Genomic DNA, 19007 nt, shown 5'->3' with positions numbered 1-19007 from the left:
CTTTTCATATTAAAATTGCATACAAACAATTTTGAAATAAAGATACGTTTCTAAAATTACACTCCGGGACCTCGCTTGCATTATCCATCCACTCAAGGAAGAACGAGTGGCACTTGTGGTGCTGCACCAACGGAGTTGATGTCAAGCGTCCATTTTAGCAGTATCCAACTAAGTTACTTTTCAGTTAGTTGTCTTCCCCTCGGAATTCCCTCGTTAGCTGATTTTCTTCATCCCCGACCCCAAGCACAACCTCTCTTTATTTGTATACTCAAGACATTCGGCCTGGCATGTGCATTTCATCGTCAGGCGGGAACGCGAAGGTCATTGGCCCTTGCAGGCGGGGTTTGGTTTATCAGGACCAGTCATTCCTGTCAATATCACTGGCCCGATTCCAATCACAGTCCCAGTCGATCTGAGATACGAAGAGGTGACCGAAAGGACGGGACAGTTGCCTTAAATCAAAGCTTTTCATATACAACTTGATTTGCCTTTTACAATTAAATCGTGCAAATGCGACAGAAACGCCCTGACATGAAATAAGCGGAAAGCCCAAGAGTGAAAACATCAATACAACGCTCATAAAACGAGGGGCGCATTGAGGAGAAACGAGAGCATATGTAAATACACGGTAGTTTATTTCAACAGCAGCATGCCATTAGCCGCCCACGCACACTCACCTGGCACTCATACATGCCGTGATCCCGGCGCTGCACAAACTTTATTTGCAGCGTCCACATGTTGGAGCCGGGCGTGTGCAGTATCGCGAAACGCTCGTCGTTTGTGTAAAGCTGGGCCCCCGACGACAAGATGTGCCAGTCCCGGCGGCGGATCCAAGATATTTGATTCTGTTGACGAAAGCCAATGCCGACCGCGTTATTAAAGAGCGGACGAATTGACAGATAATTAATAGCACTACAAAAGGTCAGCTCATGCACTTAGTAAAACATGCGAATGTTTTATTAAAACTGTTGCCTACGCTTCATGTAATGTTGATGGGATGAATTAAATAACGAAAATGTCTTACAAGCAGATTAATGTGTGTGGAATGAGCACAAATTTAAGGTAAGGCAGAACAACCTAAATTTATATAACTTCTGTGCTTTTAAAGGATTTCTGTAGTCCGCTTTTAAAACTAGGGCCCTATAAACATTAAGAAATTTATTGAAAATAAATTGATCTTAGTTTTAATTTTTATTATTCATTCTTTACTCGTGAAGTAAAGGGGTATACTAAATTCGGAGCGTATGTACTATGTAGAAAAAAAGTTTGCGACCACACAAGGTATATATATTCTTGATCAGGATCACTAGTCGAGTCGATCTAGCCATTTCCGTCTGTTCGTTTCCCACAAAAGACCATAACACTAAAACCCGTTTAGCGCACAAACTTTGAAATATTTTTATAGCTTTTGATTGTGACAAAAATTAGTAGGATCGGAAGATTTATTTGAGAATATTAACCATATTTTCATCCCCATTGCATTCGTGTTAGCTGAATTACAGGTATTTAATTGCCAATGCAATTTTAAAATTGACTCCTTAACAAATTAGACTTTTTTGTGGCGCATTTTGGAAAACGAAGAAGAAAATGAAAAATCCTTTAAATCAGACAGGGAAATTAAATGAAAATAAGAGGCAAAATGAGAATATATTGGAAAAAAAAACCCCAAGTACGATATGGAATTCGAATTCGCAGCCCCTATACGTGCTTTTCTATTCAAGGTATGCATATGGGATGTACAGTGCAGAACAGTAGAGGGCGGAAAACGGCAGTGTGTTTAGGACTAGTTGAAGAGCAGGGCGTGAACAACAAATAACGGATGAGAGCAGAGGAATCTAGCCGTAGTCTACGACTTCCTTGTTCGAGAAGTTACAATTAAAGAGACAAAACAAACCCAATTTACACCCACTCTGTCCACTCCAGAGACCTTGCAGACCAGAAAGGCGGTGCCACCTAGCTGGACGGTTGTGTTATGCGCCATCAGCTTTTAGAGCAGGATAATCGTATCAAAGAAGCAAATTGGAATAGAGGGAGAGAGAGAAAAACACAAGACAAAAAGTTAAAAGTTCATTTTTTACGGAGTTGATTTCAGAGCGAAGCGCGACAAAGCAGCACAATTAGTCAGCAAAACATCGTTTTTGACGGTATAATACATCAGAGTCAAAGCTATCCGGTCTGGAAAGGGATGACACAAAAAGATTTATCGGTGGGTACGGGTGTGGCATTTTGCGTTTTGCATAATTGGATTCGAGGACAACGCAAATAATTTATAGGCAAGCACTAATAATTAATAAGTCTCATAGTTGGGTTGCTGATAACTAGTTGTATACCCGTAAACGACTCAACTTCATCGTCTTCGATTCTCAGAATTTTCTTGGCTGCGGCAATAGCATTTGGCTGGGTTAGGAAAAAATGTTTTGCTGACGAAACGAGCTATTGTCTTTGCTACGGCTATGCATTTGGGTCATGTAGCATCTACAGTCGATTTAATTTTAATTTTAATTCGATAACATTTTAATGCAATCTGTCAATGAAACTTACCTCACTGTCTTCGAACATTGGACTATCGCTCGATTCGAGATTATTATTCAATTTTGAATCGGCATTTATACCGCCGCGCATCCATAGCTTCTTCCAGTCACTATCTGTGAGCATTGACTTTTGTTCTGAAATCAAAAAAAGAGCGTACACGAGCGTAAGATAGAGCAAAGTAAAGTGGGCAGTGAAAAATTTCCTTTTTTGTTTTCTAATAAAAGTTCCTGGGGTGGGTCAACTGGCCAGTAAATGGTACTGGTCCCGGAACTGAAAACAATCGAGAGTCGTGTTTAATAGAAATCAAAAAAATCTAATAATAAAACAAGATGGGAAGTTAACTTCGGCAAACCGAAGTTTGTATATATACCCTTGCAGTTATAAAAAATAATGACTTCAGTGATATTAAAAAAAAATATTTCATTCTTATTTTAGATTGTTTTTTTGACATCTATATGTTAGAGTAGTCCGTTTTTTATTAAATTGAATTCAAAATTCTTAATAATATAAAAAATTATATTCCCAATATTATAAGACAATATGTCAAAAAGCCCTAAGGCTATAATTTGTTTCATATTATTTTCCCACCAATTTTCCGATCGTTTCTATGTCACCTATATGATATAGTCTTCCGATATTGATAAAATTAAATTCGAAATTCAGAACTAATTAAACAATGTTATTTCCAAGCGTAGGAGGTTAAATGGTAAAAAACACCGAAGATATAATTTTTTCATTTTATTTTACCACTAATTTTTCAATCGTTCCTATGGCATCTATATGATATAGTCTTCCGATTTTAATAAAAATTAATCCGAAATTCAGAACTATTTAAAAAAAATATTATTTCCAAGCTTAGAAGGTTATATGTTAAAAAAAAACACCAAAGATAACATTTTTTCAGTTAACTTCGGCAAGCCGAAGTTTGTATACCCTTGCAGTTATAAGATATAATCAACTTTAGTAACACCATATGAAATTTTTAAGGATTGTTGCTGACTTCAGTGATATTAAATAAAAATGACTTCATTCTTATTTTTAAATTTTTTTTTTAAATTGAATTTGAAATTCAAAACCAATTAAAAAATGTTATTTCTAAGCGTAGGAGGTTATATGTTAAAAAACAGCGATAGTTCCTATTGGAGCTATAAGATAAAGTTGTCCGATCCAGCTAGTTCCGACTTATATACTACCTGCAATAGAAAGAAGACTTTTGGGAAAGTTTTAGACCGATAACTGAGAGACTAGTTTGCGTAGAAACGGACGGAGAGACGGGCGGACAGACGGGCGGACAGACGGGCGGACAGACGGACATGGCTAGATCGCCTCGGACTGCAATATATCAGCAGCAAAACGATATTTAAGGGCGCCACCTACCGGCTTTTTCAGTAAATGTTATGTGGGCGGCAGGCAGATATAAGCGTTTTGGCCATTTGTGAGCGTTTGTTTTTGTTTGGGCGTGGCAAGTGAAACAAACTTGAGTTGCGTAGGAAGCCCAGGAATCTGAAGTATGAATATTCTAACTATACTCTAGATACTCGTTCCTAAGCTTAATGGAGTGCGAGAGAAATATGTTTCCAGGAAATCTGTTTTTTCACGGGCATACCTATAACGCCATATAGCGCACCTTTGCGTCGCCTAGCGACATTAAGACTATATATGTATAAGCCTATGTGTATATACATATGTGCATTCTGTATGTTTGGCTCAACCCTTTTAATTATATTTTGCATGTAGATAATGAGAAATCTATCTTATTTAACTTTTTCCGAAACATTAATTTATTCTTGGAACTAGACGGTTTCTAGTGTTATAGTACTTTTGGGGTGTTAGAGTGGTCTTGACACCTTAATGCGCATGAAGCTTAAGAATCTACATGCGAAATCCCAACTTTCTAGTGTTTACAGTTTCTACAGGACAGATGGGCATGGCTATTGCGACTCGGCTAGTGAGCTGATCAGTAATACTATATATATATACCTTAGCTAATTTTTCTGCAGTTTTCCCAGACACATCCAGTAACTTAACTTTGGAATTAATTAATAGATTAATTAATGTTCAATTAAGCGAAGTAAGCAAAAAAATACATCACAGTAGAAAAGTATGCTACAGCTACAAACATAGTAGAGGTCTATAAAACTCAAGATGTTGACCCTACTATACAATTTTAAACCACTTTTGAAGTTATCAAATCTTTAACGAAATTAACCGGGGAACAACCACAATATGTAGGTTAAAGGAAAAAGCCAGCCAGCCAAAATATAAACCAAACTATAATAACAAACGGAAAGGAAAGATAAACGAGCAAAACAATAGGGAGCAATGCTCTAAGCATTTTTATCTCTGGACCTAATGGTTCAATATCAGAAGCCCTTTCTCATTTAATCCAATGCTTTGCTTACGGTTCAGGAATTAGAATCAAATAATTTCCGTGATCAAATCGCAAGCAGGTTTTATGGTTTAAAAATTGTAAATAGAATCAGGAAAAATAACTTAAGATTTTATCCAATAAATTCCAAATAAAATATTAAAAAGAGGGGAACATTAAATAATTAAAATTATAACCAAAATAATAATTTGCCACAAAATATAAATTTTCTGCAAAACTAATGGGTGTTTGTTTTAGAGGTATAGAACTTTAAGTTGCAATAAAACAACGATGGATTATTCGATTGACATGAATTTTTTTTATTCGAAAGATAATCTTGTGGCATTACATTTTATATATGACTTCTGGTATATGACCGCCACGGCCAATTATCGACTTTTCATAAAATTTGCGGTCGTATATCGGCAATATCACGGCGAATGTTGTCTTTCAAATGGTCAAGCGTTTGTGGCTTATCCGCATAGACCAATGACTTTACATAGCCTCACAGAAAGTAGTCTAGCGGTGTTTAATCACAAGGTCTTGGAGGCCAATTGTCAGGTTCAAAACGTGAAATTAGGCGGTCACCAAACGTGTCATTCAATAAATTGTTATAAAATTGCACTATTTGCAAGCGTTGTTCAGGCGTGAGTCTATTCATGATGAATTACCAAACCAAACTGAGAATAAATCACTTGACAGCTGTTAAATCGGTAGCCATCTTGAACAGTGATGCCAACTTAAAGTTCTATACCTCTAAAAAAAACACCTGATATAAACAGAATACCAATCATAAGCAACAAACTATTGAGCCAATGAACGTTAATCCATGGCACCAAATTAAAAATAAGTCTGGTAATATTTCGATAGTAAATAATGATAGAGGCAGATATAATAATAATTATTATCAAAACAATAAACGCTCAAACTATTATTGTACAAAACAAACTAGAAAGCGAACGATAACTCCAACTACTTCACATGAGTGAAACGAGAAAGGAAGTTAGCTTCGGCAACCCGAAGTTTGTATACCCTTGCAGTTATAAGAAATAATCAACTTTAGTAAATATTTTTTTCATATTATTTTCCCACTAATTTGCCGATTGTTTCTATGAAACCTATTTCATATAGTCGTCCAATTTTGATAAAATTTAATTCGAAATTCAGAACTAATTAAAAAATGTTATTTCCAAGCTTAGAAGGTTATATGTTAAAAAAACATCCAAAGATATAATTTTTTTTTAATTTTTCCCCGATAATTCCTATTCCTATAAGATATACCATTCCGGCTGGTTCCGACTTATATACTACCTGGAATAGAAAGAAGACTTTTGAGAAAGTTTCAGCCCGATAGCTTTAAAACTGAGAGACTAGTTTGCGTAGAAACGGACGGGGAGACGGACATGGCTAGATCGACTCGTCTAGTGATGTTGATCAAGAATATTTATTGATTGTAAAGCGCCACCTACACTCTTCTTCGGTAATTAATATTGTGGCAAGGAGACAATTGTGAACAGACCAAACCGTTAATTTTACAAAAAAATTTGTTATACTGTATATTAAAAGTTGACTAACCACAGGGCTATAAAGTTTAGAACTTAAAAAAATATATATATTTTAACCAACCAAAGTGATTTAAAAACAAGGAAGAACGGTATAAACAAGTGCCTCGACCAACAGATACCAGTTACTCAGCTTAAGGGAGGAAAATGAAAATGAAGGTATACCAGCAGTAAAGCGATATTGTAAAGCGCCTCTTACCAGCTATTTTAATGCATGTTAATGTGGGCGCCAGAAAGATTTTATCATTTTGGCCATTTAGGGGCGTTAGAGTGGGTGCGGCAATCAAAAGGCTTAAACAATTTTTCTTGCAACAATTTTTGGGCGCTACAGTTTTGGGAGTTTTGTTGGCGTTAAAGTGGGCGTGGAAAAATGTTTTCGGGCTCAATCAACGTTAGGTTTCGATAAGACCAATACATTTTAGTTAAAAGATTAAAATATGGAAGTGCTACAGTCTTGCGCAAATTGTGGACATTAGATTTGGCGTGGTCATTTTTTTGTCTTGAACGATAGGTATTGACGAGACCAATTCGTTTCAGTTGAAATTGGTTTCTGCCATAACAGCTGCAGGCGCTACAGTCTTTCGTGAATTGTGGACGTTAGAATGGGCGTGGCACCTTGCTTAAACAAACTTGCGCTGCATAGGAAGCCCAGGAATGTGCATGCCAAGTTCCACTCCTCTTGCTTTTATAGATAGAGATCTCAACGTGATTTTTTCACAAACTAAGGGAGTACAAAATCGAGAAATTTTTAATGGTTTTTCCGCCAAACTAGTGAGATTTTCCGAAATTGGTAGAACTTTTGTTTCTTTTACTAACACCGTTTTGTTTAACACGGTCTAGAACTTTCAGGATCCTAAACTTAAGTTTAGCGACAAATTGACAAATAAAAAAAATATTCGTTTTGATAAGATCCCCAATATTTTGTTTTGTGTATTACCGTTGAACGGAGCATTGGATTACAAGTAGGGTGTCATTCGACGCTAATTTTAATGGGTATACAATTAAGCTAATGAGCTTGAGCATTAATCCCTAACGGCACTAAAAAGTCAAATTATGTAAATTTGCACTTTTACACTTTCACCGCCCTTTCTCCAAAACCATTTGATTTTGGTTTCCAATTCCTTTTATTTTTTTTTTCTAAATGCTTTTGCTACTAAAATCTGAATGCCATTATTGTAATATATATTTTTTTATACCCTTGCAGAGGGTATAATGATTTCAGTCAGAAATTTTCAAAGCATTGAAGGAGACGTTTCCGACCCCAAAAAGTATATTTATTCTTGATCAGCATCAATAGACTAGTCGATCTAGCTATGTCTCCGTTGGTCCGTCCGTTCCTACGCAAACTAGTCTCTCAGTTTTTAAACCATCGGGCTGAAACTTTCCCAAAAGTCTTCTTTTTTTTGCCCGAAGTATATAAGTCGGAACCAGCCGGAGCGGATAACTATGTATATCTGCTCCCATTGGAATAATCGACAAAAAATGTTGTATTTTTGTTTTTTTTTTTTTAACGTACTTTATACTTATTTTACGTTATTTGTTAATATTTTTTAATTAGTTATGAATTACGAATTAAAATTAGTGGCTCGGCTCGTCTAATCGTATGAACGGCATGGTATGTAGATTCTCGAGCTTTTAGCGCAGTGCAAGTTTGTTTCAGCAGGATGTCACGCTCACTCTGACGCCCACATGACAATAACTCTAATATTATGCAAAAATAATACTGTGTTCTTATTTTCAATACCCAACTATATGCAAGTATGCGCTAGATGGCGCTAGCAAAAAACAGATTTCCTGGAAACTCCATCCCTCTTGCATTTTTGTAATATCACTAAAGCTAGGAACAAACCTTACAAATGAAACATGGTGTTACTTACATTGATTATTTCTTATAAATGCAAAGATATACAAACTTTTGCTTGCCGTAGTTAATTTTCTATCTCGTTTTATTTTAAATTGGAACAGTGTAACTATAGATGACTATTTTTGATCTTTCATTATCAGCGTATCTTGATCAAGCAGCAGTCGATTTTACGCAGCATAGGGGTTTTCTATATAAAACTGATAAGGCCGCGTATAGTTAGCAGGCGCGCAAGTCGCTCCAATTGTTTTGTCAAAAGAACTTTGGATACTATGCGTGGCCTCTTCGGTTTTTATATGGAAGACCGCTGTATGCGTTTCGTAAATCGATAGATTTTTTGTATCTTTTTTGTAATTACTAAAACTTTATTTTCAAATAGTTTTAATCTTTATAGCGGATAAAAAATACTGAAGAAAATAAAACAAAAAATATAATTAAATTTTTTTTAAGATATCTTTAAGCATTCCAAAGATATAGAATATTGACTGATAAGAGTTGAATATTTCTTATTTTCTTTTGTAATAATATGTATATCCAAGCACAGTGACTTCTAGAAGATGAAAACGAACGTCCGCGATCCGATTGCGATATAGCGAGTCCTTTCTGGAAGTCACTCTGAAGTAACTTAACAGAGGCTTGTAAAAAATACCAAGGAGAGCCTTTCCCAATTGTAAATCTTGAATAAAACCTTTTTTTTATTTTTTGTGAAATAATTTGCAGTCATTTTTCTTTATAGGCTTTGTCTACTTGTAGACACGGTCCTTGGCATGTCGGAAATGCTGCTAAATAATTTCATTTATGTCCAGTTCCGTTGACGTGAGCCATTTCCAAAAGATATAGAAACAAAATTGTCTTTTGCTCAGATTGACTGAAGGTATAACCGTTTACAATTAAATACATATTTGCAGATAGTTTGTATCTACCCTGCAGTTACACAATTCAGCTCAAGCGCTCAATCAGCACGAAGTATAGGAGCCAGCCCCTCCGGCAGAGCAAAAGAGCTTGGCGCTCTTTTCCGGGAGACAGCGCACATGTGTTTCCTGAAAAATGGGAGTGAAGGCAAATAGGCCGTGCAATCAAACTGACAGCACCTAAAGCAACATTTTTGGTAAATGTAAATAGAAATACCGTTGCAGAGGGTATAATGATTTCAGTCAGAAGTTTGCATCGTAGTGAATTCTTGATCAGTAGATCTAGCCATGTCCGTCTGACCGTCCGTTTCTACGCAAACTAGTCTCTCAGTTTTAAAGCTATCGGGCTGAAACTTTCCTAAAAGTCTTCTTTCTATTGCAGGTAGTATTAAGTTTAAAACCAGCCGAATCGGAAAACTATATCTTATAGCTCCCATAGGAACTATCGGGGAAAAATTTAAAAACAAGAAAGAAAGTTAGCTTCGGCAAGCCGAAGTTTGTATACCCTTGCAGTTACAAAAAATAATCAATAATTTTATTTATTTTTTTTTTCTTTTTATTTTAAAAATTTATATTCCCAATATTCCCAAAAAGCCCCAAAGCTATAATTTGTTTCACATTATTTCCCATTAATTATCCGATCGTTCCTATGACAGCTATATGATATAGATTTAAAATTATATCTTCGGTGGTTTCTAACATATAACCTTCTAAGCTTGGAAATAACATTTTTTATTTAATTCTAAATTTCGAATTAGATTTTATCAAAATCGGACGACTATATCTTATAGCTGCCATATTGACGATTGGAAAATTAGTGGTAAAATAATATGAAAAAATTATATCTTCGGTGGCTTTTAACATATAACCTTCTAAGCTTGGAAATAATATTTATATTTAGTTCTGAATATCGAATTAAATTTTATTAAAATCGGACAACTATATCATAAAGCTGCCATAGGAACGATCCCAAAATTAGTCGGAGAACATAACACAAAACATTTAACATTTAACATAAAACCTTTAAAGCTTGGAAATAACATTTTTTAATTAGTTCTGAATTTCGAATTAAATTTTATCAAAATCTGACGACTATATCATATGGCTATCGTAGTGAGGATCGAAAAATTGGTGGGAAAATAATATGAAACAAATTATAGCTTTGGGGCTTTTTGACATATTATCCTATAATATTGTAAATATAATTTTTATATTTTTAAGAATTTCGAATTCAATATAATAAAAATCGGACTACTTTCACATATATATTTAAAAAAAAACGGTCTGAAAAAAAAGAATGAAATAATTTCTTTTTAATATCACTGAGGTCAGCAACAATCCTTAAAAATTTCCCATGGTGTTACCAAAGTTATTTATTTTTTATAGCTGCAAGGGTTTACAAACTTCGGCTTGCCGAAGTTAAATTCCTTTATTGTTATATTATCTGATTCCAAGTGAATTTTTTCTTTATAAAAACTGAAGTTAGTATAATTTATAATATAATTCTTTATTGTCCTTGAATAAAAGATACTCGTGACTTGTATAGTCAATTACTTCTGATTTTGTTAATAAAACATTTTCTGGAAAAGGGAATAAAAGTAATATATAAATATTTAGAATTTTATATTATCTTTGTGACTACTGATGACTATTATTTGGTTAGGTAAATTTTTCTTAACAACTTGCTTTTTATATCTAGTTTTAAGCTTATTTCTTTTCCAGTGTTTCTTTTCAAAAACTACCTGTTCTACATGATATTGTTTATCTTTTCTGTTATCATTATGTGGTTCGTTGATGAATGAATGCTGTGATTATATTCTTGAGGCTCTAATTATTTCGTTAATATAAAATGTGCCCTTTCAATTTGTCCGTTTAAGGTACTGTGCCTCGGGTCTGCGTAATGTAAATTTAAACCGCAAATTTGTGCAAAAGATTTAAGTTGTGCCGAGGTAAAGCTCGGTTCATTGTGGAAATTGTTGAAGTAACCCCATTACTTTGTTTATATTTAATTTATTTTGGATTTCTTTTACTACTAGAAATTTTGAATAGGCGTCTATACAAGACATGAAAGTGATTTTCGCCTTCTTTACTTGGGATTGGGGCTTCTACAATTGGAATATTAATTTGATGACTGTTATATTTGTTTTCATAGCAAATTTTACAATTTTTTTATATATTTATTTAATTTTGTGAGTAAGTTTGGCCAATAATACAATCTATTGATTTGTTAATTTGATTTGATTTGATTTATAATTTTCGTCACGCCCCCTTGTGCTTTATAATGTTTTTCTTCGAATATCTGTCTGTCTTCAGAATTTTCCACATCTTGGACAAATATTCTTCTAAAAAATATGTATTCATTAAAGTTTCTACAATGAATACCTATTGTTATATTAGGGTGATTGAGGAGTGTCAAATACTACTATATGTCTGGTATTTTTAAATATATATTAACCGACTCATGTATTGTATACCTCCCCGTTGCTAATAGCAAGTGTTGCTTAAACTGGTTTAAGGGTTTACGGGTTTCTTGTAAAACATTCTCAAAACTACTCAGTGCTGAATGTTTTGATCTGAGACCGATTCGTTACTTTCATCAAGCTGTTAATCTGAATCTTTCATAAGGCGTCTGCAACTAATTAGTTGTACTTGTTTTATAAATGACTTTTGAAGTAAAACTTTCTATGAAGGAATACCAGCGTTTTATTCCTATATTAGAATTTTTATAAGAGATTGCGAAATATGATGGAAGATAATAATAATCACTCTGTATAAGTAATTTCTTAGATTTTTAAAAGCATAAACTTGTTCTGTATTATATAAGGTTTTTGAAATAAAAGTAATTGGTTTACCTTCTTGCGATAAAACTGTACCAATTACGACGTCCCACTAACGCCCACAATCCGCAAAAAACTGTAGCGCTGCAGTTATTATAATACACAGAAAAAAAAATGCGTCAAGATCAATTTGATATGCGCATGGTAAGTTTTGTTGTTTTTCGACAAATATCAATTTTACTCACTATAGTGGGTTGTAAGTGCATCGGCTAGGCCTCATAATTTCTTCTGATAAAATTCTACTGAGGTAGAATGATGTCGTGACCACATGTCGAGATATTTTAACAATCCTTTGTACCTCAACGTTTTGTAATGTAGGTAATCCTTCTTTTCTGCAGTCCCGTCGCCGGGACAGGTCCGAGCGCAAAAAGTTGTTTTGTTTTTTTTCTGCGTACAACTGTATGCTGTTGTCGACGTCAGCAGAGAATTCGGTGCCACGTAGAAGACTTTCGACGAACGCGCGTTTGGCAAAAAAGAGAGGCAGACCTTCGGATGTTATCGGTTCTCAGAGATCAACCTTCGGTCGGTGCCCTTTTGTGCGTCTCTCCGTTATGTTTAGACAGAAAACAAAAGAAGAAAAAGACCTGGTGCATTCTGTTTGAGTTATGAAAGGAGAAGCAGCTGTTTAAATTGTGCGCACATTGTGACACATTTGAATTTATTAATAAAAGTGATTTTTTTTAACAAAAACTTAAGTCAGGTAAGTACTTTTTTAAGTTGAAGAAGTTGTGCGTCCATCCACGTTTAAAGAACGTCCCTTTTTGAGATTTTTTAATGGATTTTATAACATAACCCAGAAGGTTCTGGTTTCGTTGCCCGAAAGTGGGTTTTAAACAGTTTGAAAAGGTAAATATACAAGTAGGTGAAAGTGCCTGGAAAAGGCGCGAATTTCCGATAGGATTTCCCTGGGACGTTTCCGTTGCATGGGAAAGTGCATGGAAAAATCGCGAATTTCCGATGGGATGGCGTGTTCCTTGAATGGGAAAGTCCCTGAAAAAAATGAGTATAAGGAACAGGGGAAATCCTGAGGGACTTCGAAAACAAATTTTCCATACAATTTTCCTATGGGGCGTCCAGGTGAATTCCTCCGTGCGCCAGGACACGTCCCCTCGAAATCCCAGGAGGATTCCGTTGGGAAATTTTTGTTATGGAACTGAAGGGTAAGTAATTTGACTCTGGGATTATAATAAGGTTACACGTAAAAGTCACACACATTTCGAACAAAGGATTTAGGTGTGGGTACACAAATTTAATGTGTACGAAGAAACAAATATATTCCCCGTTATAAATTTTTGTATATATATATACATATGTATACATTTTTTATGACTTCTATGAAGGGATAATATTTCAAGAATTTGTTTCTTTATTGGTCTTTGCACCTGCGTCGAGACATTTTATCAATAATTTGACCAAATAAAAAAAATATAAATTAAGCTACCACCTACCCCACCATATACATACATATGTAATAAGTTTGTGACCATCATTTTTGTGAACATAATTTAAAATATTAATAATTTTCAAAAAGAAAAACTGTAAAGCTTTATTAGCTTTAATATTTAAAGAATGGGATTTTTTCCCAAGCACCACTAATACCATGACTATTATCATAAGATTTGGCTTTGTAATTTACAGTGAATAGTACAAAAACATGCTTATTCAAAGAAAAACTTTGCGTGAGTAAACGCTGGGCCGCAACCAAAAACTAAAACCAACGGCACACTGTACATACGTACATACATACATATATGCATACAATTTCGAGAGAAATGAAAAAAAGTAAAGCTGCAAACGCAAGTGCGCCTCCTTCTTCCATTCTCATTTTTACATTGCTGGTCAAAAAGAATGTTTGTTTATATGAACCTTAATGTTTCCTGCGTTCCGATGTTTTGACAATAAAATAAAAGTTATTTTCATATAATAGTATGTATGTAAGTAAATATCACTACTTTAACATACATTCTTATTCTTTAGGAATTATTTATAAATATTTTCCCATTCTCTCCTTATTAACTTGACCTCTATTGTAAGGAACAGCACGCGACATACTTTGTCCGTCCTTTTTGGACATATGCAAATTAAGTTTCTCACTAGTGATTTGATTAAAAAAATTTATTTTTATTTATTAATCACTTAATCACTACTACAATTTTTTAATAGGTCGAACTTAGTTAATTCACTGCTCGTTTACTTTTACTTGATTTTTACTACTGCTCGATTCGGATCTCAAAAACGGACTGCCTGATCTCTAGTTCAATGATCAATAATCAAACCTCGGCTTAAGAGATTTTATCCCCAAAAATTGATAAAGAGAATGGCTCAGGAGAGTCGGAAAATAGGATGATGCAATTTGCCAATTAAATTCGAAGTCCAATCTTGGCCGGAAATTGGTGTTTACATTAGCGGAGTTTTAGGGACCGCTTTGGGGATCTTTTTGTTTACGTTAACGGACTCGGGGCTCGCTTTGGGGATCTTTTGTTTACGTTAGCGGACTGGATGTTTACAGCATCCGTTTGATTTGGGCTGCGTGAAATTGATCGGGGTGGGAATGATTCGGAGATTGGAAAAAATAGCTGACCACGGGTTTATCTCGGGTCTGTCAGAGTTATTTGGAAATTGGCTCTCGGCTCAAAGTTGTTTATAAATTGGGTAAGAGCCCCTAAATAATGTGTCATATAACTTGCATATGTATGCACCTATACACAAAATATTTTGACACTCCGCTTAACCCTGCAAGCAAAAAGGAAATAATTCTATCGCCTATCGTCCAGAAGTCATTTCTGGAAGATAGAAAGACGATAGTACACATTTTACAAAAACAAAATATACATATATCGCGTAGAAGTAACTTCTAAGTCACTTCTGGATGATAGGAAAGCGATAGCAAACATTTCGATCGCAAAGAAGTAACGTCTGAGACACTTCTGGACGATAGATAGACGATAGCACTCATTTTACAAAAACAAAAAGGGTCACGATATCGAAGAAGTATCTTCTCAGATACTTCTGGACAATAGATAGTTGATACAAAAACTAAGTTACTGGGGAAAAGGAGAACACGATAATTGCCGTTACCCTTTATTTCTGAAAATTCCTCTCCCTTTTTACCTACGCTGTTGTTTTACGACCGAGCGTCAGTTTATTTCGCACTTTGCTTGCGGTCCAGTCCAGCCCAGTTTTGTATAAAATTTGTGTGTTGCTTTGTTTTTCCGAAATTTTAAAATTGTATAATTAAAAATTAAAATGTCCAACTCAACGAAGAATGCGAATTTACGTGAAGCTGTACTATTACTTCAAGATATTTTTACCAGGCTGGATGGCAGTGAAATAAGCATTCAAAGATTCTCCACCTAATTATAAAAGGTAATTCCTCCAATTTTATTTGTATTTTAAATATAAAAAAAAATTGTTGCTTTTGTTTATTTTAGAAATGGTTATTATTAAATTTCTCATGTGAACGGAGCTAAGCATAAATAATATTATTATGCAGCATTTCCGATATGCCAAGGACCGTGTCCGTTTCCTTATGGAAAAATAAATGCAAAATATTGCCTAACATGTAAAAACAAGTTTTTTATTCAAAATTTCCAAGATTTCCAACGGGGAAAGGCCCTTCTGGTATCATCTACAAGCGTCTGTTAAGTCACTTCTAAGTAACCTCCAAAATTGAATTGAACTTATTCTTCGATTTGGGGTTCAAACTTATTATTGCGAGAGAAATACAGTACAAATTATAAAACAAAAATTATCCATCCCAATTTTTAGGTAAACAAAGTGGTTATATTTGAAAAGTCAAGTATGCATGCATTACAGAGTGGCTCATTTTATTCGAAATTCAAACAGAAAAATGCTTTTACATTGCGTGTTTCATAACGCAAAACGATGGCTGCCAAGTTTTGCGAATCTTTCGATGACTTCTTCGGCGGTGATTTCGATGTCATGATGCAACGCTAATCCAACTAGTCTTTCTTGAAGCATGGTCGTCCTAAGCCATGTTTTGATGCGGCGAAGATAAGAGAAAGAACGTTCAGAGCTCGCGTTTGTTACGGGAAGAGTACAGAATACTCGGAGATAGGTGTGGATTGTTGGGAATATGTCGACACATTTTCTTAGTGTTTCCAGTGCAGAAGTTGGAATTTCGTTGCATTCAATTTTTTGTTGCTGCAGCCAGTGACATTGCCAGTAACTCAATTCACCTTTGAATTTCAATTTTTGTACGCTCTTGTCATCATCCAGAAGATTCCCGAATCTTTCTATCAACCATCCGATTAGATCATCGATTTCGTTTTTATTTAAAAGACTCGCTTTTTCTGGGAGCAACACACTCAATTGGTAACCATCCAAAACTTCTTGTGAAAAACGAGCTTCCAAATCTTCTTTGATGGTATTCAGCAGTCTGCTGGATACGTACTCTTCCAAACTATTCTGCTATTCTGCAAATATTGTCCATGCGTAAACCATGACAATATTTGCAGATAGTACGAGCCACTCTGCATGAGAATCCAAGTGTTTGGAAGAGTCGTAGTGTTTTATTTCTTTGCCAGAAACAACTCTCGACGAAAATGGGAAAATATAATTTTTTAGAGGATTTTCAAGCAAAATTGGTTTCACGTGATCGTCAATTTTTTGCCCCACGAAATTACCAACATCATTGGAAATGTTTACAGCAATGGTAGAAACTTGCGCAATGTCGGAGTTTTTGGAAGAAGTTTCGCTGCCAGAATTGTCAATGCCTTCATCATGGTTAGGTGCACTGTGCGTCACTGCACGAGGAACCTCGTTTTCTTCTCGATGTACTGTCGCAACATCTTCATCTACTTTTCTTTTTTCGCAGGTGCAAAGTAGGCCGAGATGGACTTTTGTCGAGATGACTGTAAGATAGGAATTATAAATATAAAATCAAGTAACCAATTGAATGAAGAAGACAAATACCAATATTGTATCGTACTGAAAATAATAATATACTTGTCGCCTTTTTTGCTCCCAAAAATGCCGGAAAAAACTTTCACTAATCATCTTCTTCAAATATTCAAATCCTTGATAGTAAATTTAATATGAAATGACATTCAAATATCTTTTAAGTGAAGCTGCTAAGAAAAACTGCACAACATCCGAAAAACAGTTTTCTGAAATTTTCCACCTTATTCGACTTTTTTTTTCAAAATTCTCATTTTATATTGAGATTCCTGAAGTTTGTTACGAAACACTAAGTTGAAACACGGGTTCTATATGCAAAATTGGCTACTACATTTGTTGAATAAGCAAACCTAACCTCAATTTTTATGTAAACACTCATTTGAATAATGTCAGTGAAATTTCACCACGCACAAAAATAAACAGTAAAATCGAAACAACATCGATACTTACCATTTTAGATATTCAAAATTGGGCACTTTATTTTCCACTATAAGGTATAACTTCACAGAAATTGACAGAAAATGAAATGGGTAACTTGGGCAACTTATAGTTACTATATCGATAATTCCGCTCAGCTGGGCATAGCGTGCTTCTAGTGGACTGTTAAGTTGAGGCGTTTTTGGCGATATAAACCGATTTAAATGATACGTCACCATGCGTTGAGTGTTTTCATACTCATTAGTGCCAATTGTACAGTATGACTCATACTCATACTCATTATCGTATAGGATAATAATGTAACGGTTGGGAACACTGCCAGATAGTGCTAGGGGTGGTAGCTCGAGGAAAAAAAACCGAAAATCGAACCAAAGTATCGTTGACGACGAGTGTATATGTCTTATACTGAACTCAACACTTCGACTCTTTCTCAATTCAGAAAAGGGTCGCCCAGAAAAGGGTTAAATAAGTTTAGACAGGTCATATAATGCAATTTATGATAGTATGTTGTTGTGATTTCCATAGCGTATTTGATGAGAAGAGTGTCACTGTTGTATTTACCTTTTTTTTTATTGTAGAGAATATTTTTCTAGCAAACAAGTAAAATTTTCAGGTTCTGTGGTTCCTAAGGGGGGAAAATTTACCTAATTCCCTTGCTTGCCTAAATGCTTGCAGGGTTTGTAGCGAATCCAGCGATCACTTGAAAGTAAGCGGTTCTCCTGATCGGATGTGCAAGTGTTTAATAGAGTTTTCAAGACAATAATTCGAATAATTTCATTCAAGTGTAAGTAAAAATTGAAAAGGGGTGAGGAAATAAATATTTTATTACAAAACTTACTGTGGGCAAAAAGTAAGGTGAATTTGTTTGTAAAGTCAAAATTCTTTATTTATTCTCCTGAATAAATTTCATCCCCTTCAAAGTAATCCCTTTCCGATGTAATACACTTATGCCAACGTTTTTTCAAATACTCGAAACAGGCTAAATAGTCCCTTTCTGGTAAAGCCATAAGCGTACTCGTCGATTACGCTTTTATCTCTTCAATCGACTCGAAACTCGTTCCCCAGAGTGGTCTCTTGAGTTTTGGGAATAGCCAGAAGTCACACTGAACCAAATCAGGAGAATACTGAGGTTGCGGAACGATATGCGTCGAATTCTTGGCGAAATTATCATGAAGCATTATCGTAATGCAAAAACCAACAGTTGTTGTTGTTGTTTTTTACGCAAACGACGCAAAACGCTCAAATAATATTCCTTATTAACAGTTTGGCCAGGTGGAAGAAATTCATAGTGCACATCACGAAAACCCAAAAATAATGTCACCATAGCCTTGATTTTTGAACGACTTTGACGTGCTTTCAGTGTTGTAAGAATAAATCCAAGTCTCATCATTCGACATTATGCATTTGAGCTTGTCCTATTAGTCAGAAAGCATTGTTTCACACACATCAACGCGATGATTTTTTGCATGAAATTCAGAGTCTTCGGTACCAAACGAGATTTGACTTTTCGTAGGCCCAAATGGTCTTTCAAAATGGTTTTCATAGATCCTTCTGATATTCCAATCATATCAGTAAGGT

At 35.0% G+C, this 19007-nt stretch overlaps 1 protein-coding gene and 1 long non-coding RNA gene across 11 annotated transcripts in view; both read right to left on the bottom strand.

Moving 5' to 3' along the window:
• Positions 1 to 19007, bottom strand: part of LOC108026473 (zwei Ig domain protein zig-8) — a 98715-nt gene that overhangs the window by 8438 nt on the left and 71270 nt on the right. For 4 of the 9 annotated variants that reach the window (XM_017097415.3, XM_017097418.3, XM_017097416.3 and 1 more), the window contains 3 exons: positions 2542 to 2666; positions 1895 to 1984; positions 678 to 845 (listed from right to left, as the gene is read on the bottom strand). In XM_017097415.3, the coding sequence (XP_016952904.1) occupies positions 678 to 845; positions 1895 to 1984; positions 2542 to 2666 (383 nt within the window). Of the gene's footprint in view, positions 1 to 584; positions 846 to 1894; positions 1985 to 2541; positions 2667 to 12256; positions 12506 to 19007 lie in introns of those variants that run through there. The other 5 variants (XM_050887165.1, XM_017097421.3, XM_050887167.1 and 2 more) reach the window with 5 other exon arrangements.
• Positions 15874 to 17966, bottom strand: LOC127010956 (uncharacterized). 2 transcript variants are annotated; one of them, XR_007763924.1, is made up of 2 exons: positions 17442 to 17966; positions 15874 to 16945 (listed from the first exon to the last, which is right to left on the bottom strand). It is a non-coding gene; the product is annotated as an uncharacterized LOC127010956 (long non-coding RNA). The 2 variants fall into 2 exon arrangements; XR_007763925.1 differs by lacking the exon at positions 17442 to 17966 and adding an exon at positions 17007 to 17389.

Source organism: Drosophila biarmipes, chromosome 2R, assembly GCF_025231255.1.
Source record: "Drosophila biarmipes strain raj3 chromosome 2R, RU_DBia_V1.1, whole genome shotgun sequence".
In the NCBI taxonomy this organism is placed as follows: Eukaryota; Metazoa; Arthropoda; class Insecta; order Diptera; family Drosophilidae; genus Drosophila; species Drosophila biarmipes.
The sequence above is the reverse complement of the archived record's forward strand: the minus strand, read 5'-3'. Positions and strand labels throughout refer to the sequence as shown.